The sequence below is a fragment of the Melanostigma gelatinosum genome (genome assembly GCF_949748355.1).
Source record: "Melanostigma gelatinosum genome assembly, chromosome: 22".
NCBI lineage: Eukaryota > Metazoa > Chordata > Actinopteri > Perciformes > Zoarcidae > Melanostigma > Melanostigma gelatinosum.
Genome location: NC_136655.1, coordinates 2,218,481 through 2,246,376, shown reverse-complemented (window position 1 = coordinate 2,246,376; position 27,896 = coordinate 2,218,481). Strand labels below are relative to the sequence as shown.

At 36.6% G+C, this 27,896-nt stretch overlaps 1 protein-coding gene across 3 annotated transcripts in view; it reads left to right on the top strand.

Moving 5' to 3' along the window:
* The window catches only part of usp6nl (USP6 N-terminal like), a 69,449-nt gene extending 41,717 nt beyond the window's left edge, over window positions 1–27,732 (top strand). For all 3 annotated transcript variants that reach the window (XM_079294151.1, XM_079294149.1, XM_079294150.1), the window contains 9 exons: window positions 2,414–2,521; window positions 3,039–3,148; window positions 20,780–20,828; window positions 21,058–21,178; window positions 21,591–21,685; window positions 21,872–21,937; window positions 22,244–22,343; window positions 22,443–22,595; window positions 25,312–27,732. In XM_079294151.1, coding sequence (XP_079150277.1) covers window positions 2,414–2,521; window positions 3,039–3,148; window positions 20,780–20,828; window positions 21,058–21,178; window positions 21,591–21,685; window positions 21,872–21,937; window positions 22,244–22,343; window positions 22,443–22,595; window positions 25,312–26,771 — 2,262 coding nt within the window. In that variant the 3' untranslated portion in view covers window positions 26,772–27,732. The remainder of the gene's footprint in view (window positions 1–2,413; window positions 2,522–3,038; window positions 3,149–20,779; window positions 20,829–21,057; window positions 21,179–21,590; window positions 21,686–21,871; window positions 21,938–22,243; window positions 22,344–22,442; window positions 22,596–25,311) is intronic.
* Window positions 27,733–27,896: the final 164 nt, after the last annotated feature.

Here is a 27,896-nt window from a genome sequence, read left to right as displayed (position 1 = left end):
CCTCTCTCTCTCTGTCTCTCTCCCTCTCCCTCTCTCTGTCTCTCCCTCTCCCTCTCTCTGTCTCTCTCTCTCTGTCTCTCGCTTTCTCCCTCTCCTCTCTCTCTCGCTCTCTCTCTCGCTCTCTCTCTGTCTCTCTCCCTCTCCCTGTCTCTCCCTCTCCCTCTCTCTGTCTCTCCCTCTCCCTCTCTCTGTCTCTCCCTCTCCCCTCTCTCGCTTTCTCCCTCTCCTCTCTCTCTCTCTTTCTCCCTCTCCTCTCTCTCCTCTCTCTCTCTCTTTCTCACTCTCCTGTCTCCCTCTCCTCCCCCCTCTTTCTCTCTCTCTCTTTCTCCCGCTACGTCTCTCTCTCTCTCTCTCCTCTCTCTGTCTCTCTTTCTCACTCTCCTGTCTCTCTCTCCTCCCCCCTCTCTCTCTCTCTCTTTCTCCCGCTACGTCTCTCTCTCTCTCCCCCCTCTCTCTCTCTTTCTCCCGCTACGTCTCTCTCTTTCTCCCTCTCCTCTCTCTCTCTCCTCTCTGTCTCTCTCTTTCTCCCTCTCCTCTCTCTCCTCTCTCTGTCTCTCTCTTTCTCCCTCTCCTCTCTCTCCTCTCTCTGTCTCTCTTTCTCACTCTCCTGTCTCTCTCTCCTCCCCCCCCTCTCTCTCTCTTTCTCCCGCTACGTCTCTCTCTCTCTCTCTTTCTCCCTCTCCTCTCTCTCTCTCCTCTCTGTTTCTCTCTTTCTCCCTCTCCTCTCTCTCTCCTCTCTGTCTCTCTCTTTCTCCCTCTCCTCTCTCTCCTCTCTCTGTCTCTCTTTCTCACTCTCCTGTCTCTCTCTCTCTCCCCCCCTCTCTCTCTTTCTCCCGCTACGTCTCTCTCTTTCTCCCTCTCCTCTCTCTCCTCTCTCTGTCTCTCTCTTTCTCCCTCTCCTCTCTCTCCTCTCTCTGTCTCTCTTTCTCACTCTCCTGTCTCTCTCTCCTCCCCCCCCTCTCTCTCTCTTTCTCCCGCTACGTCTCTCTCTCTCTCTCTTTCTCCCTCTCCTCTCTCGCTCTCCTCTCTGTTTCTCTCTTTCTCCCTCTCCTCTCTCTCTCCTCTCTGTCTCTCTCTTTCTCCCTCTCCTCTCTCTCCTCTCTCTGTCTCTCTTTCTCACTCTCCTGTCTCTCTCTCATCCGCCCTCTCTCTCTCTCTTTCTCCCTCTCCTCTCTCTCTCTCCTCTCTGTTTCTCTCTTTCTCCCTCTCCTCTCTCTCTCCTCTCTGTCGCTCTCTTTCTCCCTCTCCTCTCTCTCCTCTCTCTCTCTCTCTTTCTCCCGCTACGTCTCTCTCTCTCCCCTCTCTCTCTCTCTCTCTTCTCTCTGTCTCTCTCTTTCTCCCTCTCCTCTCTCTGTCTCTCTTTCTCACTCTCCTGTCTCTCTCTCTCTTTCTCCCTCTCCTCTCTCTCTCTCCTCTCTGTCTCTCTCTTTCTCCCTCTCCTCTCTCTCCTCTCTCTGTCTCTCTTTCTCACTCTCCTGTCTCTCTCTCCTCCCCCCTCTCTCTCTCTCTCTCTTTCTCCCGCTACATCTCTCTCTCTCTCTCCCCTCTCTCGCTCTCTCTCCCTCTCTCCCCCCACAATCTCTCCTGGAGCTCGTCCAGCCAGATGTTCGTGGTTCATCTTGCTTGTTGCTCGGGGATGAGTGCCGAGTACAAACGCTGTATCTCTGACATCTTTGACGAGCTCCCAGCAGCTTGCTCGATGGCTTTTTCGCTACTTTGAATCATCTTTTTGGGAACTGCCTGCAGCTCAGAGTCTCTGTGGTCTGCAGCAACATCAACCTTTCAACAGATAAAACTGTATTTCTTTCTCCACTTTGCTTGTTTCAACTTTCCTGGCATCATGTTGATGTGATGAGTTATGTTTTATTTCGTCTTTTTGTTTTTGTAAAGATATAAAACGGAGCAAATCAGCCAATTCTCACCTTTAAGAAGCTGGAAGCAGTGAAGATATTTAGTTTAATAAACGACGTAAACAGATCATCAGAAAAGTTGTTTTTTAATATGCTTTAATGACAAAATAAAATAAGAATCAGGGATAAAAGACAATATACAAAACAATGATTAAATCCTAAAAACTAAGCCTGTAACATTACTCCAAAAGTAAAGCCAGTTTAAAAAGAAATGTCTTTATTTTAAAACATATGGAGAGAGCTAAAGGCATGAAAACTCTTCATGGGAGATTTATAAGAAAAACCTTTTTCTACTTTGCAAAGACGAATTATTAATAAGAAAAAGATTAAATGTGAGGAGTATTTTTATGTCAGGTCTTTCATCATAACTGTGTGATATCTAATTAAATTGCTGCCTGAGGTTTCTGCAGACTATAAACCTGAATAACAACCTGGTCTACATGTGGAGGGTGTTTCCTCTTTGAAGGCCTTTCTAACAACTCCTGCTGTTTGTTTCCTTCCAGCTGGTCAGGAGGGTCTATAAGGGAATTCCCCTGCAGCTCCGAGGGGAGGTGTGGTGTCTGCTGCTCGATATTCCCAAAACGAAGGAGAAGAAGAAAGACTTCTACGAGGTACGGAGCCGGGATCTCCCCACTAAAAACACTCTTTACCATCCTGCTCGCCCACACATGGTTGATAAAATCAGCCTTCATTACAGCACAAGCCTCATGAAGATTCAGATTCAGCTTTATTCGGTTGGGCAAGATGTGGCTTGGGAGGCTTAATTGTGTTTGTGTGAATCTGCACACTGTCGAGAATGGAGACAAACTTTGGATCTCATTTGAAAGTTTAGCTGGTAGGATCAGTAATATCGCTGTGTGGAGTTATTGTAAGAATCATTAGCTGAGGGCAAAGTCAGGAAACAAAGTGGGAAATATAAACTGTGAAAGAGAATTTTTCTGTTGATAACGATCTGTTTAATCTTTTTAATGCCACGACTGACAGATTAATTATCCAATATATGACAAAGAAAATGTTTTTTATCTCAAAAATGCACCGACAAGAAGATGTTTGAGGACAGTTTAAATAGAAATGTCTCCTCTGTCACTGACCGTTGTTCTTGTTTCTGTGTTTCCTGTTTGTCTGCAGACACTAAAAGCCAGAGCCAGAGGACTCTCCCCAGACATCCGTCAGATCGACTTGGATGTGAACCGCACCTACAGGGACCACATCATGTTCATGCATCGCTACGATGTCAAGTACGTATCTGCGGAATAGACTTCTGCATGAACAGCAACCTTTACTCTGCTGTAAAATTAACTAAATATTTGGCCCAGTATTTGAAGTTAAAATATTGTCAGTTATTGACAGCATAATGTGTCAATAAAACGTCAAAAAGTCACAGTATATATATTTTTTAAAACATCATAAAAAGTCATAGTATAATCATTACACAATGACTTTTTTCGACATGTTACACTATAATATGTCGAAAAAGTCATAGTATAATATGTCGAAAAAAGTCATCGTATAATATGTCGAAAAAAGTCATAGTATAATATGTCGAAAAAAGTCATAGTATAGCATGTCGAAAAAAGTCATAGTATAATATGTCGAAAAAAGTCATAGTATAGCATGTCGAGAAAAGTCATAATATAATATGTCGAAAAAAGTCATAGTATAGCATGTCGAAAAAAGTCATAGTATAATATGTCGAAAAAAGTCATCGTATAATATGTCGAAAAAAGTCATAGTATAATGTCGGAAAAAGTCATAGTATAGCATGTCGAAAAAAGTCATAATATAATATGTCGAAAAAAGTCATAGTATAGCATGTCGAAAAAAGTAATAGTATAATATGTCGAAAAAAGTCATCGTATAATATGTCGAAAAAAGTCATAGTATAATATGTCGAAAAAAGTCATAGTATAGCATGTCGAAAAAAGTCATAGTATAGCATGTCGAAAAAAGTCATAGTATAATATGTCGAAAAAAGTCATAGTATAGCATGTCGAAAAAAGTCATAGTATAATATGTCGAAAAAAGTCATAGTATAATATGTCGAAAAAAGTCATAGTATAGCATGTCGAAAAAAGTCATAGTATAGCATGTCGAAAAAAGTCATAGTATAGCATGTCAAAAAAAGTCATAGTATAGCATGTCGAAAAAAGTCATAGTATAATATGTCGAAAAAAGTCATAGTATAGCATGTCGAAAAAAGTCATAGTATAGCATGTCGAAAAAAGTCATACTATAGCATGTCGAAAAAAGTCATAGTATAGCATGTCGAAAAAAGTCATAGTATAGCATGTCGAAAAAAGTCATAGTATAGCATGTCGAAAAAAGTCATAGTATAATATGTCGGAAAAAGTCATCGTATAATATGTCGAAAAAAGTCATAGTATAGCATGTCGAAAAAAGTCATAGTATAATATGTCGAAAAAAGTCATAGTATAGCATGTCGAAAAAAGTCATAGTATAATATGTCGAAAAAAGTCATAGTATAGCATGTCGAAAAAAGTCATAGTATAGCATGTCGAAAAAAGTCATAGTATAGCATGTCGAAAAAAGTCATAGTATAATATGTCGAAAAAAGTCATAGTATAGCATGTCGAAAAAAGTTATCGTATAATATGTCAAAAAAAGTCATAGTATAATATGTCGAAAAAAGTCATAGTATAGCATGTCGAAAAAAGTCATAGTATAACATGTCGGAAAAAGTCATAGTATAATATGTCGAAAAAAGTCATCGTATAATATGTCGAAAAAAGTCATAGTATAGCATGTCAAAAAAAGTCATAGTATAGCATGTCGAAAAAAGTCATCGTATAATATGTCGAAAAAAGTCATACTATAGCATGTCGAAAAAAGTTATCGTATAATATGTCGAAAAAAGTCATACTATAGCATGTCGAAAAAAGTTATCGTATAATATGTCAAAAAAAGTCATAGTATAATATGTCGAAAAAAGTCATAGTATAGCATGTCGAAAAAAGTCATAGTATAGCATGTCGAAAAAAGTCATAGTATAACATGTCGAAAAAAGTCATCGTATAGCATGTCGAAAAAAGTCATAGTATAACATGTCGAAAAAAGTCATAGTATAGCATGTCGAAAAAAGTCATAGTATAGCATGTCGAAAAAAGTCATAGTATAGCATGTCGAAAAAAGTCATAGTATAGCATGTCGAAAAAAGTCATAGTATAGCATGTCGAAAAAAGTCATACTATAGCATGTCGAAAAAAGTCATAGTATAATATGTCGAAAAAAGTCATAGTATAGCATGTCGAAAAAAGTCATAGTATAGCATGTCGAAAAAAGTCATACTATAGCATGTCGAAAAAAGTCATAGTATAGCATGTCGAAAAAAGTCATAGTATAGCATGTCGAAAAAAGTCATAGTATAGCATGTCGAAAAAAGTCATAGTATAATATGTCGGAAAAAGTCATCGTATAATATGTCGAAAAAAGTCATAGTATAGCATGTCGAAAAAAGTCATAGTATAGCATGTCGAAAAAAGTCATAGTATAATATGTCGAAAAAAGTCATAGTATAGCATGTCGAAAAAAGTCATAGTATAGCATGTCGAAAAAAGTCATAGTATAATATGTCGAAAAAAGTCATAGTATAGCATGTCGAAAAAAGTCATAGTATAGCATGTCGAAAAAAGTCATAGTATAGCATGTCGAAAAAAGTCATAGTATAATATGTCGAAAAAAGTCATAGTATAGCATGTCGAAAAAAGTTATCGTATAATATGTCAAAAAAAGTCATAGTATAATATGTCGAAAAAAGTCATAGTATAGCATGTCGAAAAAAGTCATAGTATAACATGTCGGAAAAAGTCATAGTATAATATGTCGAAAAAAGTCATCGTATAATATGTCGAAAAAAGTCATAGTATAGCATGTCAAAAAAAGTCATAGTATAGCATGTCGAAAAAAGTCATTGTATAATATGTCGAAAAAAGTCATACTATAGCATGTCGAAAAAAGTTATCGTATAATATGTCGAAAAAAGTCATAGTATAATATGTCGAAAAAAGTCATAGTATAATATGTCGAAAAAAGTCATAGTATAGCATGTCGAAAAAGTCATAGTATAACATGTCGAAAAAAGTCATCGTATAATATGTCGAAAAAAGTCATAGTATAATATGTCGAAAAAAGTCATAGTATAGCATGTCGAAAAAAGTCATAGTATAGCATGTCGAAAAAAGTCATAGTATAATATGTCGAAAAAAGTCATAGTATAGCATGTCGAAAAAAGTCATAGTATAATATGTCGAAAAAAGTCATAGTATAATATGTCGAAAAAAGTCATAGTATAGCATGTCGAAAAAAGTCATAGTATAGCATGTCGAAAAAAGTCATAGTATAGCATGTCGAAAAAAGTCATAGTATAGCATGTCGGAAAAAGTCATCGTATAATATGTCGAAAAAAGTCATAGTATAGCATGTCGAAAAAAGTCATAGTATAGCATGTCGAAAAAAGTCATACTATAATATGTCGAAAAAAGTCATAGTATAGCATGTCGAAAAAAGTCATAGTATAATATGTCGAAAAAAGTCATAGTATAGCATGTCGAAAAAAGTTATCGTATAATATGTCAAAAAAAGTCATAGTATAATATGTCGAAAAAAGTCATAGTATAGCATGTCGAAAAAAGTCATAGTATAACATGTCGGAAAAAGTCATAGTATAATATGTCGAAAAAAGTCATAGTATAATATGTCGAAAAAAGTCATAGTATAGCATGTCGAAAAAAGTCATAGTATAGCATGTCGAAAAAAGTCATAGTATAATATGTCGAAAAAAGTCATAGTATAGCATGTCGAAAAAAGTCATAGTATAATATGTCGAAAAAAGTCATAGTATAATATGTCGAAAAAAGTCATAGTATAGCATGTCGAAAAAAGTCATAGTATAATATGTCGGAAAAAGTCATCGTATAATATGTCTAAAAAAGTCATAGTATAGCATGTCGAAAAAAGTCATAGTATAATATGTCGAAAAAAGTCATAGTATAGCATGTCGAAAAAAGTCATAGTATAATATGTCGAAAAAAGTCATAGTATAGCATGTCGAAAAAAGTTATCGTATAATATGTCAAAAAAAGTCATAGTATAATATGTCGAAAAAAGTCATAGTATAGCATGTCGAAAAAAGTCATAGTATAACATGTCGGAAAAAGTCATAGTATAATATGTCGAAAAAAGTCATCGTATAATATGTCGAAAAAAGTCATAGTATAGCATGTCGAAAAAAGTCATAGTATAGCATGTCGAAAAAAGTCATAGTATAATATGTCGAAAAAAGTCATAGTATAGCATGTCGAAAAAAGTCATAGTATAGCATGTCGAAAAAAGTCATAGTATAGCATGTCGAAAAAAGTCATAGTATAGCATGTCGAAAAAAGTCATAGTATAGCATGTCGAAAAAAGTCATAGTATAGCATGTCGAAAAAAGTCATACTATAGCATGTCGAAAAAAGTTATCGTATAATATGTCAAAAAAAGTCATACTATAGCATGTCGAAAAAAGTTATCGTATATGTCAAAAAAAGTCATAGTATAATATGTCGAAAAAAGTCATAGTATAGCATGTCGAAAAAAGTCATAGTATAGCATGTCGAAAAAAGTCATAGTATAACATGTCGAAAAAAGTCATAGTATAGCATGTCGAAAAAAGTCATAGTATAATATGCCGAAAAAAGTCATAGTATAGCATGTCGAAAAAAGTCATAGTATAGCATGTCGAAAAAGTCATAGTATAGCATGTCGAAAAAAGTCATAGTATAGCATGTCGAAAAAAGTCATAGTATAGCATGTCGAAAAAAGTCATAGTATAGCATGTCGAAAAAAGTCATAGTATAGCATGTCGAAAAAAGTCATAGTATAATATGTCGAAAAAAGTCATAGTATAATATGTCGAAAAAAGTCATAGTATAGCATGTCGAAAAAAGTTATAGTATAGCATGTCGAAAAAAGTCATAGTATAATATGTCGAAAAAGTCATAGTATAGCATGTCTAAAAAAGTCATAGTATAGCATGTCGAAAAAAGTCATAGTATAATATGTCGAAAAAAGTCATAGTATAACATGTTGAAAAAAGTCATCGTATAATATGTCGAAAAAAGTCATAGTATAATATGTCGAAAAAAGTCATAGTATAGCATGTCGAAAAAAGTCATAGTATAGCATGTCGAAAAAAGTCATAGTATAATATGTCGAAAAAAGTCATAGTATAGCATGTCGAAAAAAGTCATAGTATAGCATGTCGAAAAAAGTCATACTATAGCATGTCGAAAAAAGTTATCGTATAATATGTCAAAATAAGTCATACTATAGCATGTCGAAAAAAGTTATCGTATATGTCAAAAAAAGTCATAGTATAATATGTCGAAAAAAGTCATAGTATAGCATGTCGAAAAAAGTCATAGTATAGCATGTCGAAAAAAGTCATAGTATAACATGTCGAAAAAAGTCATAGTATAGCATGTCGAAAAAAGTCATAGTATAGCATGTCGAAAAAAGTCATAGTATAACATGCCGAAAAAAGTCATAGTATAGCATGTCGAAAAAAGTCATAGTATAGCATGTCGAAAAAAGTCATAGTATAACATGCCGAAAAAAGTCATAGTATAGCATGTCGAAAAAGTCATAGTATAGCATGTCGAAAAAAGTCATAGTATAGCATGTCGAAAAAAGTCATAGTATAATATGTCGGAAAAAGTCATCGTATATGTCGAAAAAAGTCATAGTATAGCATGTCGAAAAAAGTCATAGTATAGCATGTCGAAAAAAGTCATAGTATAATATGTCGAAAAAAGTCATAGTATAATATGTCGAAAAAAGTCATAGTATAATGTCGAAAAAAGTCATAGTATAGCATGTCGAAAAAGTCATAGTATAACATGTCGAAAAAAGTCAGCATATAATATGTCGAAAAAAGTCATAGTATAGCATGTCGAAAAAAGTCATAGTATAGCATGTCGAAAAAAGTCATAGTATAGCATGTCGAAAAAAGTCATAGTATAATATGTCGGAAAAAGTCATCGTATAATATGTCGAAAAAAGTCATAGTATAGCATGTCGAAAAAAGTCATAGTATAGCATGTCGAAAAAAGTCATAGTATAGCATGTCGAAAAAAGTTATCATATAATATGTCGAAAAAAGTCATAGTATAATATGTCGAAAAAAGTCATAGTATAGCATGTCGAAAAAAGTCATAGTATAACATGTCGGAAAAAGTCATAGTATAATATGTCGAAAAAAGTCATCGTATAATATGTCGAAAAAAGTCATAGTATAGCATGTCGAAAAAAGTCATAGTATAGCATGTCGAAAAAAGTCATAGTATAATATGTCGAAAAAAGTCATAGTATAGCATATCGAAAAAAGTCATAGTATAGCATGTCGAAAAAAGTCATAGTATAGCATGTCGAAAAAAGTCATAGTATAGCATGTCGAAAAAAGTCATAGTATAGCATGTCGAAAAAAGTCATACTATAGCATGTCGAAAAAAGTTATCGTATAATATGTCAAAAAAAGTCATACTATAGCATGTCGAAAAAAGTTATCGTATATGTCAAAAAAAGTCATAGTATAATATGTCGAAAAAAGTCATAGTATAGCATGTCGAAAAAAGTCATAGTATAGCATGTCGAAAAAAGTCATAGTATAGCATGTCGAAAAAAGTCATAGTATAACATGTCGAAAAAAGTCATAGTATAGCATGTCGAAAAAAGTCATAGTATAATATGCCGAAAAAAGTCATAGTATAGCATGTCGAAAAAAGTCATAGTATAGCATGTCGAAAAAGTCATAGTATAGCATGTCGAAAAAAGTCATAGTATAACATGTCGAAAAAAGTCATAGTATAGCATGTCGAAAAAAGTCATAGTATAGCATGTCGAAAAAAGTCATAGTATAGCATGTCGAAAAAAGTCATAGTATAATATGTCGAAAAAAGTCATAGTATAATATGTCGAAAAAAGTCATAGTATAGCATGTCGAAAAAAGTTATAGTATAGCATGTCGAAAAAAGTCATAGTATAATATGTCGAAAAAAGTCATAGTATAGCATGTCGAAAAAAGTCATAGAATAGCATGTCGAAAAAAGTCATAGTATAATATATCGAAAAAAGTCATAGTATAGCATGTCGAAAAAAGTCATAGTATAGCATGTCGAAAAAAGTCATACTATAGCATGTCGAAAAAAGTTATCGTATATGTCAAAAAAAGTCATAGTATAATATGTCGAAAAAAGTCATAGTATAGCATGTCGAAAAAAGTCATAGTATAGCATGTCGAAAAAAGTCATAGTATAGCATGTCGAAAAAAGTCATAGTATAGCATGTCGAAAAAAGTCATAGTATAGCATGTCGAAAAAAGTCATAGTATAGCATGCCGAAAAAAGTCATAGTATAGCATGTCGAAAAAAGTCATAGTATAGCATGTCGAAAAAAGTCATAGTATAGCATGTCGAAAAAAGTCATAGTATAATATGTCGGAAAAAGTCATCGTATATGTCGAAAAAAGTCATAGTATAGCATGTCGAAAAAAGTCATAGTATAGCATGTCGAAAAAAGTCATAGTATAATATGTCGAAAAAAGTCATAGTATAATATGTCGAAAAAAGTCATAGTATAATGTCGAAAAAAGTCATAGTATAGCATGTCGAAAAAGTCATAGTATAACATGTCGAAAAAAGTCAGCGTATAATATGTAGAAAAAAGTCATAGTATAGCATGTCGAAAAAAGTCATAGTATAGCATGTCGAAAAAAGTCATAGTATAGCATGTCGAAAAAAGTTATCGTATATGTCAAAAAAAGTCATAGTATAATATGTCGAAAAAAGTCATAGTATAGCATGTCGAAAAAAGTCATAGTATAGCATGTCGAAAAAAGTCATAGTATAGCATGTCGAAAAAAGTCATAGTATAGCATGTCGAAAAAAGTCATAGTATAGCATGTCGAAAAAAGTCATAGTATAACATGCCGAAAAAAGTCATAGTATAGCATGTCGAAAAAAGTCATAGTATAGCATGTCGAAAAAAGTCATAGTATAGCATGTCGAAAAAAGTCATAGTATAGCATGTCGAAAAAAGTCATAGTATAGCATGTCGAAAAAAGTCATAGTATAATATGTCGAAAAAAGTCATAGTATAGCATGTCGAAAAAAGTCATAGTATAGCATGTCGAAAAAAGTCATAGTATAATATGTCGAAAAAAGTCATAGTATAACATGTTGAAAAAAGTCATCGTATAATATGTCGAAAAAAGTCATCGTATAATATGTCGAAAAAAGTCATAGTATAGCATGTCGAAAAAAGTCATAGTATAGCATGTCGAAAAAAGTCATAGTATAACATGTCGAAAAAAGTCATAGTATAGCATGTCGAAAAAAGTCATAGTATAGCATGTCGAAAAAAGTCATAGTATAACATGTCGAAAAAAGTCATCGTATAATATGTCGAAAAAAGTCATCGTATAATATGTCGAAAAAAGTCATAGTATAATATGTCGAAAAAAAGTCATAGTATAGCATGTCGAAAAAAGTCATAGTATAGCATGTCGAAAAAAGTCATAGTATAGCATGTCGAAAAAAGTCATAGTATAGCATGTCGAAAAAAGTCATAGTATAATATGTCGAAAAAAGTCATAGTATAGCATGTCGAAAAAAGTTATCGTATAATATGTCAAAAAAAGTCATAGTATAATATGTCGAAAAAAGTCATAGTATAGCATGTCGAAAAAAGTCATAGTATAACATGTCGGAAAAAGTCATAGTATAATATGTCGAAAAAAGTCATCGTATAATATGTCGAAAAAAGTCATAGGCAAGGCAAGGCAAGTTTATTTGTATCGCACATTTCAACAACAAGGTAATTCAAAGTGCTTCACATAAAACCATTAAAAGCATCAAAACATAAGGCAAAAGAAAAGGAGATTTAAAAACAATTAAGAACATTCATTAAAACATTAAAAAACAGTGCAAGAAATAAAATGCAGAAATGCAGGAAATTGATTAATATATTAATTGAATGTGGTTCAATTAAAGGCAGCAGCAAACAGAAAAGTCTTCAATCTTGATTTAAATGAGCTGAGGGTCTCAGCAGACCTGCAGCTTTCTGGGACTTTGTTCCAGATATGTGGAGCAGAAAAACTGAACGCTGCTTCTCCATGTTTAGTTCTGACTCTGGGAACAGAAAGTAGACCGGTCCCAGACGACCTGAGGGGTCGGGATGGTTCATATGGTAGCAGCAGATCAGAGATGTATTTAGGCCCGAAACCATTCAGTGCTTTGTAAACCAACAGCAGGATTTTAAAGTCAATTCTTTGTTGGACAGGAAGCCAGTGCAAAGACATCAGAACTGGAGTGATGTGATCCACCCTCCTGGTCTTAGTGAGGACTCGAGCTGCAGCGTTCTGAATCAGCTGCAGCGTTCTGACGGACTTTTTACAGAGACCTGTAAACACACCGTTACAGTAGTCCAGTCTGCTGAAGATAAATGCGTGGACAAGTTTTTCCAAATCCTGTTGAGACATAAGTCCTCTAATCCTTGATATATTCTTCAGGTGATAGTAGGCTGATTTTGTAATTGTCTTGATATGGCTGTTCAGGTTGAGGTCTGAATCCATAACTACACCTAGATTTCTGGCTTGGTTTGTGGGTTTTAACATCAGTGACTGAAGCTGAGCGGTGATTTTCAATTGTTCGTCTTTGGTACCAAAAACAATTACTTCTGTTTTATCTTTGTTTAATTGAAGAAAATTCTGGCACATCCAGTTGTTGATTTGTTCAATGCAGTTACCCAGCCCTTGTATGGGATTATAGTCCCCTGGTGACATAGTTATGTAGATTTGTGTGTCGTCTGCATAATTATGATAACACACTTTGCTGTTTTCCATAATCTGAGCTAGTGGAAGCATGTAGATGTTGAACAGAAGAGGCCCCAGTATTGAACATAGTATTGCATGTCGGAAAAAGTCATAGTATAGCATGTCGAAAAAAGTCATAGTATAGCATGTCGAAAAAAGTCATAGTATAACATGTCGAAAAAAGTCATAGTATAATATGTCGAAAAAAGTCATAGTATAGCATGTCGAAAAAGTCATCGTATAGCATGTCGAAAAAAGTCATAGTATAGCATGTCGAAAAAAGTCATAGTATAGCATGTCGAAAAAAGTCATAGTATAGCATGTCGAAAAAAGTCATAGTATAGCATGTCGAAAAAAGTCATAGTATAGCATGTCGAAAAAAGTCATAGTATAGCATGTCGAAAAAAGTCATAGTATAGCATGTCGAAAAAAGTCATAGTATAATATGTCGAAAAAAGTCATAGTATAATATGTCGAAAAAAGTCATAGTATAATGTCGAAAAAAGTCATAGTATAGCATGTCGAAAAAGTCATAGTATAACATGTCGAAAAAAGTCAGCGTATAATATGTCAAAAAAAGTCATAGTATAGCATGTCGAAAAAAGTCATAGTATAGCATGTCGAAAAAAGTCATAGTATAGCATGTCGAAAAAAGTCATCGTATAATATGTCGAAAAAAGTCATAGTATAACATGTCGAAAAAAGTCATAGTATAGCATGTCGAAAAAAGTCATAGTATAGCATGTCGAAAAAAGTCATACTATAGCATGTCGAAAAAAGTTATCGTATAATATGTCGAAAAAAGTCATACTATAGCATGTCGAAAAAAGTTATCGTATAATATGTCAAAAAAAGTCATAGTATAATATGTCGAAAAAAGTCATAGTATAGCATGTCGAAAAAAGTCATAGTATAGCATGTCGAAAAAAGTCATAGTATAACATGTCGAAAAAAGTCATAGTATAGCATGTCGAAAAAAGTCATAGTATAGCATGTCGAAAAAAGTCATAGTATAGCATGTCGAAAAAAGTCATAGTATAGCATGTCGAAAAAAGTCATAGTATAGCATGTCGAAAAAAGTCATAGTATAGCATGTCGAAAAAAGTCATAGTATAGCATGTCGAAAAAAGTCATAGTATAGCATGTCGGAAAAAGTCATCGTATAATATGTCGAAAAAAGTCATAGTATAGCATGTCGAAAAACGTCATAGTATAGCATGTCGAAAAAAGTCATAGTATAATATGTCGAAAAAAGTCATAGTATAGCATGTCGAAAAAAGTCATAGTATAATATGTCGAAAAAAGTCATAGTATAACATGTTGAAAAAAGTCATCGTATAATATGTCGAAAAAAGTCATAGTATAATATGTCGAAAAAAGTCATAGTATAGCATGTCGAAAAAAGTCATAGTATAATATGTCGAAAAAAGTCATAGTATAGCATGTCGAAAAAAGTCATAGTATAATATGTCGAAAAAAGTCATAGTATAATATGTCGAAAAAAGTCATAGTATAGCATGTCGAAAAAAGTCATAGTATAGCATGTCGAAAAAAGTCATAGTATAGCATGTCGAAAAAAGTCATAGTATAGCATGTCGAAAAAAGTCATAGTATAGCATGTCGAAAAAAGTCATAGTATAATATGTCGAAAAAAGTCATAGTATAGCATGTCGAAAAAAGTCATAGTATAATATGTCGAAAAAAGTCATAGTATAGCATGTCGAAAAAAGTTATCGTATAATATGTCAAAAAAAGTCATAGTATAATATGTCGAAAAAAGTCATACTATAGCATGTCGGAAAAAGTTATCGTATAATATGTCGAAAAAAGTCATAGTATAGCATGTCGGAAAAAGTCATAGTATAATATGTCGAAAAAAGTCATAGTATAATATGTCGGAAAAAGTCATCGTATAATATGTCGAAAAAAGTCATAGTATAGCATGTCGAAAAAAGTCATAGTATAATATGTCGGAAAAAGTCATCGTATAATATGTCGAAAAAAGTCATAGTATAATATGTCGGAAAAAGTTATCGTATAATATGTCGAAAAAAGTCATAGTATAGCATGTCGAAAAAAGTCATAGTATAATATGTCGAAAAAAGTCATAGTATAATATGTCGGAAAAAGTTATCGTATAATATGTCGAAAAAAGTCATAGTATAGCATGTCGAAAAAAGTCATAGTATAATATGTCGGAAAAAGTCATCGTATAATATGTCGAAAAAAGTCATAGTATAGCATGTCGAAAAAAGTCATAGTATAATATGTCGAAAAAAGTCATAGTATAGCATGTCGAAAAAAGTCATAGTATAATATGTCGAAAAAAGTCATAGTATAATATGTCGGAAAAAGTTATCGTATAATATGTCGAAAAAAGTCATAGTATAGCATGTCGAAAAAAGTCATAGTATAATATGTCGGAAAAAGTCATCGTATAATATGTCGAAAAAAGTCATAGTATAGCATGTCGAAAAAAGTCATAGTATAATATGTCGAAAAAAGTCATAGTATAGCATGTCGAAAAAAGTCATAGTATAATATGTCGAAAAAAGTCATAGTATAGCATGTCGAAAAAAGTTATCGTATAATATGTCAAAAAAAGTCATAGTATAATATGTCGAAAAAAGTCATACTATAGCATGTCGGAAAAAGTTATCGTATAATATGTCGAAAAAAGTCATAGTATAGCATGTCGGAAAAAGTCATAGTATAATATGTCGAAAAAAGTCATAGTATAGCACGTCGAAAAAAGTCATAGTATAATATGTCGAAAAAAGTCATACTATAGCATGTCGGAAAAAGTTATCGTATAATATGTCGAAAAAAGTCATAGTATAGCATGTCGGAAAAAGTCATAGTATAATATGTCGAAAAAAGTCATAGTATATGTCGAAAAAAGTCATAGTATAGCATGTCGAAAAAAGTCATAGTATAGCATGTCGAAAAAAGTCATAATATAGCATGTCGAAAAAAGTCATAGTATAGCATGTCGAAAAAAGTCATAGTATAGCATGTCGAAAAAAGTCATACTATAGCATGTCGAAAAAAGTTATCGTATAATATGTCAAAAAAAGTCATACTATAGCATGTCGAAAAAAGTTATCGTATATGTCAAAAAAAGTCATAGTATAATATGTCGAAAAAAGTCATAGTATAGCATGTCGAAAAAAGTCATAGTATAACATGTCGAAAAAAGTCATAGTATAGCATGTCGAAAAAAGTCATAGTATAGCATGTCGAAAAAAGTCATAGTATAGCATGTCGAAAAAAGTCATAGTATAGCATGTCGAAAAAAGTCATAGTATAGCATGTCGAAAAAAGTCATAGTATAGCATGTCGAAAAAAGTCATAGTATAGCATGTCGAAAAAAGTCATAGTATAGCATGTCGAAAAAAGTCATAGCATAATATGTCGAAAAAAGTCATAGTATAGCATGTCGAAAAAAGTTATAGTATAGCATGTCGAAAAAAGTCATAGTATAATATGTCGAAAAAAGTCATAGTATAATATGTCGAAAAAAGTCATAGTATAGCATGTCGAAAAAAGTCAACGTATAGCATGTCGAAAAAAGTCATAGTATAATATGTCGAAAAAAGTCATAGTATAGCATGTCGAAAAAAGTCATAGTATAATATGTCGAAAAAAGTCATAGTATAATATGTCGAAAAAAGTCATAGTATAGCATGTCGAAAAAAGTCATAGTATAGCATGTCGAAAAAAGTCATAGTATAGCATGTCGAAAAAAGTCATAGTATAATATGTCGGAAAAAGTCATCGTATAATATGCCGAAAAAAGTCATAGTATAGCATGTCGAAAAAAGTCATAGTATAGCATGTCGAAAAAAGTCATAGTATAATATGTCGAAAAAAGTCATAGTATAGCATGTCGAAAAAATTCATAGTATAGCATGTCGAAAAAATTCATAGTATAGCATGTCGAAAAAAGTCATAGTATAATATGTCGAAAAAAGTCATAGTATAATATGTCGAAAAAAGTCATAGTATAATGTCGGAAAAAGTCATCGTATAATATGTCGAAAAAAGTCATAGTATAATATGTCGAAAAAAGTCATAGTATAATATGTCGGAAAAAGTCATAGTATAATATGTCGGAAAAAGTCATAGTATAACATGTTGAAAAAAGTCATAGTATAGCATGTCGAAAAAAGTCATAGTATAATATGTCGGAAAAAGTCATAGTATAACATGTTGAAAAAAGTCATCGTATAATATGTCGAAAAAAGTCATAGTATAATATGTCGAAAAAAGTCATAGTATAGCATGTCGAAAAAAGTCATAGTATAATATGTCGAAAAAAGTCATAGTATAGCATGTCGAAAAAAGTCATAGTATAGCATGTCGAAAAAAGTCATACTATAGCATGTCGAAAAAAGTCATAGTATAGCATGTCGAAAAAAGTCATAGTATAGCATGTCGAAAAAAGTCATAGCATAATATGTCGAAAAAAGTCATAGTATAGCATGTCGAAAAAAGTTATAGTATAGCATGTCGAAAAAAGTCATAGTATAATATGTCGAAAAAAGTCATAGTATAATATGTCGAAAAAAGTCATAGTATAATGTCGGAAAAAGTCATCGTATAATATGTCGAAAAAAGTCATAGTATAATATGTCGAAAAAAGTCATAGTATAGCATGTCGAAAAAAGTCATAGTATAATATGTCGAAAAAAGTCATAGTATAGCATGTCGAAAAAAGTCATAGTATAGCATGTCGAAAAAAGTCATAGCATAATATGTCGAAAAAAGTCATAGTATAGCATGTCGAAAAAAGTTATAGTATAGCATGTCGAAAAAAGTCATAGTATAATATGTCGAAAAAAGTCATAGTATAATATGTCGAAAAAAGTCATAGTATAGCATGTCGAAAAAAGTCATAGTATAGCATGTCGAAAAAAGTCATAGTATAATATGTCGAAAAAAGTCATAGTATAGCATGTCGAAAAAAGTCATAGTATAATATGTCGAAAAAAGTCATAGTATAATATGTCGAAAAAAGTCATAGTATAGCATGTCGAAAAAAGTCATAGTATAGCATGTCGAAAAAAGTCATAGTATAGCATGTCGAAAAAAGTCATAGTATAATATGTCGGAAAAAGTCATCGTATAATATGTCGAAAAAAGTCACAGTATAATATGTCGGAAAAAGTCATAGTATAATATGTCGGAAAAAGTCATAGTATAACATGTTGAAAAAAGTCATAGTATAGCATGTCGAAAAAAGTCATAGTATAATATGTCGGAAAAAGTCATAGTATAACATGTTGAAAAAAGTCATCGTATAATATGTCGAAAAAAGTCATAGTATAATATGTCGAAAAAAGTCATAGTATAGCATGTCGAAAAAAGTCATAGTATAATATGTCGAAAAAAGTCATAGTATAGCATGTCGAAAAAAGTCATAGTATAGCATGTCGAAAAAAGTCATACTATAGCATGTCGAAAAAAGTCATAGTATAGCATGTCGAAAAAAGTCATAGTATAGCATGTCGAAAAAAGTCATAGCATAATATGTCGAAAAAAGTCATAGTATAGCATGTCGAAAAAAGTTATAGTATAGCATGTCGAAAAAAGTCATAGTATAATGTCGAAAAAAGTCATAGTATAATATGTCGAAAAAAGTCATAGTATAGCATGTCGAAAAAAGTCATAGTATAGCATGTCGAAAAAAGTCATAGTATAATATGTCGAAAAAGTCATAGTATAGCATGTCGAAAAAAGTCATAGTATAATATGTCGAAAAAAGTCATAGTATAATATGTCGAAAAAAGTCATAGTATAGCATGTCGAAAAAAGTCATAGTATAGCATGTCGAAAAAAGTCATAGTATAGCATGTCGAAAAAAGTCATAGTATAATATGTCGGAAAAAGTCATCGTATAATATGTCGGAAAAAGTCATAGTATAGCATGTCGAAAAAAGTCATAGTATAGCATGTCGAAAAAAGTCATAGTATAATATGTCGAAAAAAGTCATAGTATAGCATGTCGAAAAAAGTCATAGTATAGCATGTCGAAAAAAGTCATAGTATAATATGTCGAAAAAAGTCATAGTATAATATGTCGAAAAAAGTCATAGTATAATGTCGGAAAAAGTCATCGTATAATATGTCGAAAAAAGTCATAGTATAATATGTCGAAAAAAGTCATAGTATAATATGTCGGAAAAAGTCATAGTATAATATGTCGGAAAAAGTCATAGTATAACATGTTGAAAAAAGTCATAGTATAGCATGTCGAAAAAAGTCATAGTATAATATGTCGGAAAAAGTCATAGTATAATATGTCGAAAAAAGTCATAGTATAGCATGTCGAAAAAAGTCATAGTATAATATGTCGAAAAAAGTCATAGTATAGCATGTCGAAAAAAGTCATAGTATAGCATGTCGAAAAAAGTCATACTATAGCATGTCGAAAAAAGTTATCGTATAATATGTCAAAAAAAGTCATACTATAGCATGTCGAAAAAAGTTATCGTATATGTCAAAAAAAGTCATAGTATAATATGTCGAAAAAAGTCATAGTATAGCATGTCGAAAAAAGTCATAGTATAGCATGTCGAAAAAAGTCATAGTATAACATGTCGAAAAAAGTCATAGTATAGCATGTCGAAAAAAGTCATAGTATAGCATGTCGAAAAAAGTCATAGTATAATATGCCGAAAAAAGTCATAGTATAGCATGTCGAAAAAAGTCATAGTATAGCATGTCGAAAAAAGTCATAGTATAGCATGTCGAAAAAAGTCATAGTATAGCATGTCGAAAAAAGTCATAGTATAGCATGTCGAAAAAAGTCATAGTATAATATGTCGAAAAAAGTCATAGTATAGCATGTCGAAAAAAGTCATAGTATAGCATGTCGAAAAAAGTCATAGTATAATATGTCGAAAAAAGTCATAGTATAGCATGTCGAAAAAAGTCATAGTATAACATGTCGAAAAAGTCATAGTATAATATGTCGAAAAAAGTCATAGTATAATGTCGGAAAAGTCATCGTATAATATGTCGAAAAAAGTCATAGTATAGCATGTCGAAAAAAGTCATAGTATAGCATGTCGAAAAAGTCATAGTATAACATGTCGAAAAAAGTCATCGTATAATATGTCGAAAAAAGTCATAGTATAATATGTCGAAAAAAGTCATAGTATAGCATGTCGAAAAAAGTCATAGTATAGCATGTCGAAAAAGTCATAGTATAACATGTCGAAAAAAGTCATCGTATAATATGTCGAAAAAAGTCATAGTATAATATGTCGAAAAAAGTCATAGTATAGCATGTCGAAAAAAGTCATAGTATAGCATGTCGAAAAAAGTCATAGTATAGCATGTCGAAAAAAGTCATAGTATAATATGTCGAAAAAAGTCATCGTATAATATGTCGGAAAAAGTCATCGTATAATATGTCGAAAAAAGTCATAGTATAGCATGTCGAAAAAAGTCATAGTATAGCATGTCGAAAAAAGTCATAGTATAGCATGTCGAAAAAAGTCATAGTATAATATGTCGGAAAAAGTCATCGTATAATATGTCGAAAAAAGTCATAGTATAGCATGTCGAAAAAAGTCATAGTATAGCATGTCGAAAAAAGTTATCGTACAATATGTCGAAAAAAGTCATCGTATAACATGTTGAAAAAAGTCATCGTATAATATGTCGAAAAAAGTCATCGTATAATATGTCGGAAAAAGTCATAGTATAGCGTGTCGAAAAAAGTCAGCGTATAATATGTCGAAAAAAGTCATAGTATAGCGTGTCGAAAAAAGTCATAGTATAATATGTCGAAATAAGTCATAGTATAGCGTGTCGAAAAAAGTCATAGTATAATATGTCGAAATAAGTCATAGTATAGCGTGTCGGAAAAAGTCATAGTTAACATCCATTGATTTTACGTGATCTAACTGGAAGTTTAAGATGCATGTCCAAGTTAAAAGAAATGAACGTCGGTCGCGGCTCTAAACGGTGTTGCTGGTGTTTGTGTTGTCAGGCAGCAGGCTCTCTTCCACGTCCTCACAGCCTACTCCATCTACAACACGGTGAGTCATTCACACTCACACGTTGCTGTTCTTTTACTCCCGGCGTCTGTCCGTGTGCCTTTTTCTTTTTACTGGATTTGCAAAGATGTCACTTCAGGTTTTGGATACATTTTCACAAGCAACAGATTAGTCCACAAGGACACAAGTCATTTCAACAAACGTTTCCCACTGAATGCAGAACTCGGTCAGACGTCCACTCGTCTCTGTACTGATGGATGTGTGTTTGCAGGAGGTGGGCTACTGCCAGGGCATGAGTCAGATCACAGCTCTGCTGCTGATCTACATGAACGAGGAGGACGCCTTCTGGGCTCTGGTCAAGCTGCTGTCTGGGCAGAAGCACGCCATGCACGGTAAAACACGTCATCTCGCTTCTGAAATCAGATGCAGCTGTGTTGTGGCTGACGCGCTGACATTAGAGGGCGGGTCACTTGTTGCTCTTTCCTTGGGAGGGAGAAAGAGATTAAAACATGTCACGTTTTATTGTGTGCTTTCGTATTTTGATGCTTCTGCAACATAGTTCATGAAACTGTCTTACCTATGAAGCTGCTCCGTTGAATTTATACAAATACAAGACAGTCCCACATTAACAGAATCGTACGTATTAGCAAACCAACTCCAAGCTATGTTTCACATATGTTTCAAACGAGAGCCTGGTGTTTCAGTGAATAGAACATGGACTGTGGCGCTCTCACAGCTGCTGCCATCATGACGTTTGAAAATATTCGGACTGCAAAACTTAAATTTTCCGCCGTCACCTTTTAGGGTTTTTTATCCCCGGCTTCCCGAAGCTGATGCGTTTCCAGGAGCACCACGACCGCGTCCTCAAGAAGACGATGCCCAAACTGAAGCGGCACCTGGTGAGACACAAACACTGCCGGAGACATCAATCATGCAGCAACTGCTCATAATACCACACATCCATCCAGACCACTGCGGATTATGTGACCACGTTGGAACACTTCCTGTGTCTTCAGTGGTGGTCATGTGATTGTAATGGAGGTATATCAATGCACGGAATAGACTGTGTGTTTGTGCTGCTGCAGGACAAGCACGAGGTGTTAAGCAGCCTCTACACCATGAAGTGGTTCTTCCAGTGCTTCCTGGACAGAGTGAGTACTTTTTTATTTTATTTTTAAAGCAACATTCTATTCGTAAGCTTCCCGAAGCCACACATGTTTAATGTTCAGTGATTCATATGCTGCAATAAAGAATAAAAGCATTTTGTCCATCTGAAATCAGGAAGAAAAACAACTTTATATCTGCACTAAAGTCTGACTTTAAAGGATACGTGTGGTGATCTTCTGTATTGACGCTAACAAGTGAACAACAAACACTGTGTCAGTGTTGGTCTTTTTAAGGGATTTGTGGACAATAGACAGTGAGATCTTCTGACCTTTTGCTCCGTCTCCCTCCAGACTCCCTTCACTCTCACCCTCAGGATCTGGGACATCTACATCCTGGAGGGGGAACGAGTGCTGCCCACGATGTCCTACACGATCCTCAAACTGCACAAGAGTAAGTCTGTTTATTCTGCAGAGCTACCAGCTGTAGTCCGCCTCTCAAACACTCACTTACTGACGTGCGTGTGTGTGTGTGTGTGTGTTTGATGGACAGAGCACCTGATGAAGCTGTCCATGGAGGACCTGGTGGAGTTTCTGCAGGTGACTTTGGCCAAAGACTTCTTCTTCGAGGACGACTTTGTGGTGGAGCAGCTACAGGCGTCCATGACGGAGCTCCGGAGGGCAAAGCTGGAGCTGCCCGCACCAGGTACTGATCCAGCACGAGGTCCTCGGAGAGACCAGGACGCTTTAGAGCTCCGTTAAAGCCACAGAGACGACTTTAAAGCCAACAAACGGCTTTGTTCTGATCAACCTTTCACTACAGACCTGATCTCAAGGATTATTTATAATCTAGGCAGAACTAATAAATAGTCTGCTGATCTTTACCTGAACAAATACACAAATACACATACGTATTTACACTTTTTAATCATTATTAGTTATTAATATATATATATAAAATATAATTCATCATAGATTTTGCAGTATTATATGATTGTAAACTGAGTTTTTGGGGTTTTAGCCGTTTAAAGTCGTGTCCTTTGGCGTTTTTTACCACTTTTTGGGATTTTAACAAACGGCCGTGTTTCTGCATTAAGGCGTTTACATGAACAGTGTGTGTTTCCAGTCTTGCTCTGTCTCATTGATCTTCCTTCTCTCCCTTCTTCTTCACACACGATGTTAGCCAACAACAAGAGTGTGGCCGTGAGTGCGGGCCACACTCCCTCCTACAGCAGTAACCGGTGGGCTATCCTGACTGGTCTTAACCCTCTCCATGTCTCTGTCCCATCTGTCCCTCAGTCAGTCCGTCCTGTCTGTCGCCTGTCTGTCCAGCAGCACTCGGGGGGGTTTTATTCCTTCACAAACTCCGTCCTCCAGCTGTGTTTTATCCCACACTTGATATATTTTACTAAGTTCAGATGCTTTGCTTCAGTCCTGCAGTGGCTGGCTCTCCTACTCTCTTCTTTTTACTGCTGTGTTTTAATTCCAAAGCTCTTTGATGACGTTGTGTGCCGACTGGTGGCCAACTAGCGGTACTGCACCACATCAAAGTATTCTTTTAGGCCAACAATCAACAGCTGATCTGCACAGTTACTTCTTAAAACTGGAGCTTGTTTCTCCTCAAAGTGTGGTTGTAGGAGAACCAGCACAGGAGCGAAGCAATGTGCTGCTGTGGACGTATTTTATACCCCTAAAAGAACCGTTATTACCACTATAAGAGTATATATAAGAGTAGTTTCAACGCTTTACTTTGCCATCCGACGAGGAACTGAAGCTGTTATTTAATCTCTTCAAAGCCTCAAGACTCCATTCGCTGTTCTACTACTGCCTCCATCAGTTGGTTCGGATTCACCAATGTTACAAACTACTACATGTATAATACACCGACTATGTAGAAGTACATCAAAGTGCAGACTCATATTTGTAAAGAAGGGTCCCTTTATTCGTCTTTTTGAGGATCCTACGTGTGGACTTCCTGTCTTTTGTAAGATTTGCTTAAATACGACACAGAAGGTTCCAGAAGGTTCCTTTCTTCCAGAGCCCACACGTCTATTGCAGTCGCTGTCTGTTCGCTGACGAGATAATGAGCCACTTTTCCAACACTGGAGGCTTTTGTTTAAATCTGCTAAACACACTCGCTGGTGTGCAGAGAGGGATATTTAGTTGTATCTGAATGAGCTGAACTGTGATAAACGACGGCGGTTTCATGGTTTTGAACGTCACCAGACTGAGTTTGAGTTAACCGCAGCAGTGTAATGTACTCTGTGCAAACAGCTGGATGAATCTGTGATCTTTTCTGTCACCAACCTCTGCAAAAACAGAGTTTGAAGGCTACGAATAGCTAACATGAAGGGAATTTTAAATGATTATTTTAATTAAATAAGTGAAATGCACACTATCTGCTTCAGCGATAAATATTTCACCATCAGATTCATGTATTCAGGTTGTAGCGACAGGTTTCAAACATGAATTTTGGCTCAAATTAGTTGTTTATCTGCCTGTTCAGCCAAAAACCATGACTGCATATCTCAGTAAAATCTTAATGAGCTTTCTGAATTACATCTGCAAGAGTCAGAAGAAAAGTAAACTGTCATCCTGCCTGCGTTACATATTAAAAGAATACGCAGAGGACCGGAGACGGTTTACTTACCGGTTTGTGGACGTGATAATCTCCGGTGGACGAGGACAAGAAACTGGATTAGTTTGGTGCGAGAAACAACACTTTTTCCACATGAACTGATCCGGATGTAATGAGGTGGTTTACGTCAGTTCGCCCCGTTAATTTAGACCCATGTGTCAGCAGATAAACTCGTCACGGACAGACACTTAAGTTCCCTTCCTGGATCGTCTTCGACTCTTCTGACCACCCTCACCGTCCCTCCGTCTGCTCACTGTACATGTTCCTGTCGACTGTACTCTTCACTTCTTCTTTAACGTGAAGCATTAGTATCAATGTCTTTAACGTGCACTTGGTCCAGGCTGGGTAGTCTAAGTGAAGAAATGTGGCTTTAACGCTAGTTCTCGTCAGTCTCGGTACATTTAACGTGGTTCATTCATCAAGAACTATTCCTGTACGACCTGTCTACTGCTGCAGCGAAGTACAGCTTAATGAACCGGAGACAAACTCTTCATTTCAGAGACCAGTCGATTGAATGTCACTTCCTCATTGAGCCCCACCAGCAGGCGCAGAATTAATATCAAGCATTATTCCTGATGTTTTTTTCTGTCCTCTGCTCTTTGCCTGTGAAGTTCTCCTTTATTTTGTTGTACTCTGGCAGTGGTGTTGCATGAATCCATGTCCCTGTCGTGACTCCTCATCTGATGTGAATCAGCGCCACACAGTGTGTCTAAGCCATCACCGCTCACTTCTGGTCCCTGATGGTTCTCTCTAATGCGTGTCCCTCTTGTTTTCATCTTTGCAGGTAAAGAAGAAGAGTTTCCCAAGAAGCTTCCTCCCGAGCTGGCCGTGGTGACGGTGAACCACGTGGCCAACGGTCAGAGCCACGCCGCGCCAGCCGAGCGTCCCGGGAACCCGAGTTCGGGGACCCCCGTACCAGAGCGCCAGCGGGAGAGTCGGCCTCCCAGCCGGTCGCGCCGGGACTCGCTGGAGAAATCAATCCGCCGCCACAAGGTTGACAAGAGGGACGTGCGCTCCAGGGGATCCGGGGAGATCCCCCATGAGCAGAGGAAGCAGTCCACCTCCACCACACCTGAGAGGAGAGCAACACCACCCTCAGCCCCCACCCCACAGCTCACCACAGGGGATCGGGTGAAGCCTCAGAGCCACGCCATCGCCAACCACAACACCAACGCGGGCTCCAGCTCTCACAGAGAAATCACCCCCCGGTGGTTCAAACCCTCCGACACGAAGCTGGAAGCGGTGAAGGCGGCGGCCCGCGAGGTCCAGCCGGCTCCTTCCAGTCCGGAAGACGGCGCACCGCCCCACCAGCGCCGGCCGCGCCCCAAGGGCTTCGTCCCCGACTCCGACCGCGGCTCCAACGCCTCCCAGTACGACAACGTGCCGGGGCTGCCAGAGCAGAACTTCGAGATCCTGGAGCTCGATAGACCTCCGTCCAGAATGAGGACCCCTCGCAGTGAGACGCCTTTCAGCGTATCGCCCCTCCATCAGGGGAGCGCTGTCTCTGTGGCATCGGGTCCCAGGATGGTCCAACACCCTCTTCCTCCTGCGTTTTCCCACAACAGTCCAGGAGGAGTCCACGCGAGCTACCCTGGCAGCCAGAGCCAGTACGACACCCCTCCCCAGCAGCACTCCCCAGCCACCACCGAAGTCCCCATCTTGCATCCCGCCTACAGCGTGAGCCTGGACCACAGAGGAGAGGAAAGACTCTATGCCCCGCCCTCCAACGCGGTGGTGTACGCCGAGCGAGCGTACGCCACCACGCAGCGCCAAAACAACCACCACTCCCCAGAGAAGGCGCTCATGAACAACTCCTACGCCACGTACCACAGGCAGCCGCCGCCGAGCGCCAACCGCAACGCCAGGCCTCCCCCGGAGCACGCCACGCCTATCTACCTGCAGCAACTCACCCCCACCGCACAGGCCTACGCCCCGGTGGACTACGGGTTTGAGGGGCGTCAGAGGAGCGAGGCGGTCCCACACTACCTGCCGGAAGGCGGGCCTCGGCGGCCTGTGGACGGGCTCCCGTGGGCGCCGGAGGACGCGCTGCCGCGCTCGCCCAGCTTCCAGCGAGCCCAAATGGGCCCCGTTCAGGAGTTCGCTTTCCCCCCGGACCCGGACGACCTGCTCCACTACAGGACTCAGTTCCAGCAGCAGCCCGTCGTAAGGCAACAGATGTTTGGAGCACCACACTACAGGCCCGCACAGGAGGCGTTCGCCATGCAGGAGTCCATGCTGCTGTGATTGGACGATAAGAGAAACGGCGACACTGTAAAATGAACCGAGGCGTAGTCACTGACACTGATGAGCTCTGTGAAGTACGGACCTTCTGACTGTCCCGCTGCACCGGCCTCCGAAGTTTTTACCGATCACTTTAAAAAAAACTGACTGAAGATTTTGTTTTATTTTTGGATGTAAGTCATGAACGAGCGCTGACGGTAGATATCTGCTGGAGTCCGATATGTGCAGTGGATTCTTGTTAAATACGCTGAGTCGTTCAGCAGCGAGGGAACGTTCTCCTGAAAAAAAGTGCGATTTAATTTTCCCTCTTTATGTTTGTATGTTACATTAGAGATCGGTTCACTCTACATGCTCGTGAACGTTGTCGTTCAGAGAGGAAGCAGGAACACCGTGTCCAATGACAGAAATAGAGTATTGATTTCCATTGTGCAGCGCCGCCACAGTACAACAAGCAGGGTTTATTTTCTATCTTTACTTTGCAGTTTCGGTGAGTTTATTCCTGATTAACTGATTCATCTCTCGTACATGCGTGAAGTTGGATATTTAAACGCGTTTCAGGCCAGTTTTTGGTTAAATTGCAACCCTGAATAGAGACTAATGTGAGGGCTATTAATATATATATATATTTTTGGTGGCTTTAAGCCATCTGATCCGCTATGTAATAGGTAACATGTTTGTTTTTTTAATTGCTGTACTGTAGTTACATCTTGAGCACACGCAGCCAGCGATGGATGTGAACTAGTTTCAGTATGTTTGCTTTTCTTCATTATGTCTCATTACTCTCAACACTGGCATACAGAGTCACCTGGCACACACACTACAGTTCAACATTTAACCACATTCCCTTATTGTTCTGCATCCTCTGCTTTTGAAGCAGTTGTCAAATCGTGCTGTTCATTACATTCCCTAAGTTATCTTTGTTAAACGACTAACTGCAGGCCTGATACTTTGCTTAATAAAATGAGGTGGAGGAAAGCGAATCTGTGGCTCCGTCTCTGAGGTTTGTTTTTATAATGAAACTCTGCCCCCGAGTGGGGACACGAGGGGACACGTTTAACAAGAAGAGATGTTAAGATGACTTCAAACCTGCATATTAATCCTATTACATCTGTATTTTGTAATTTACAC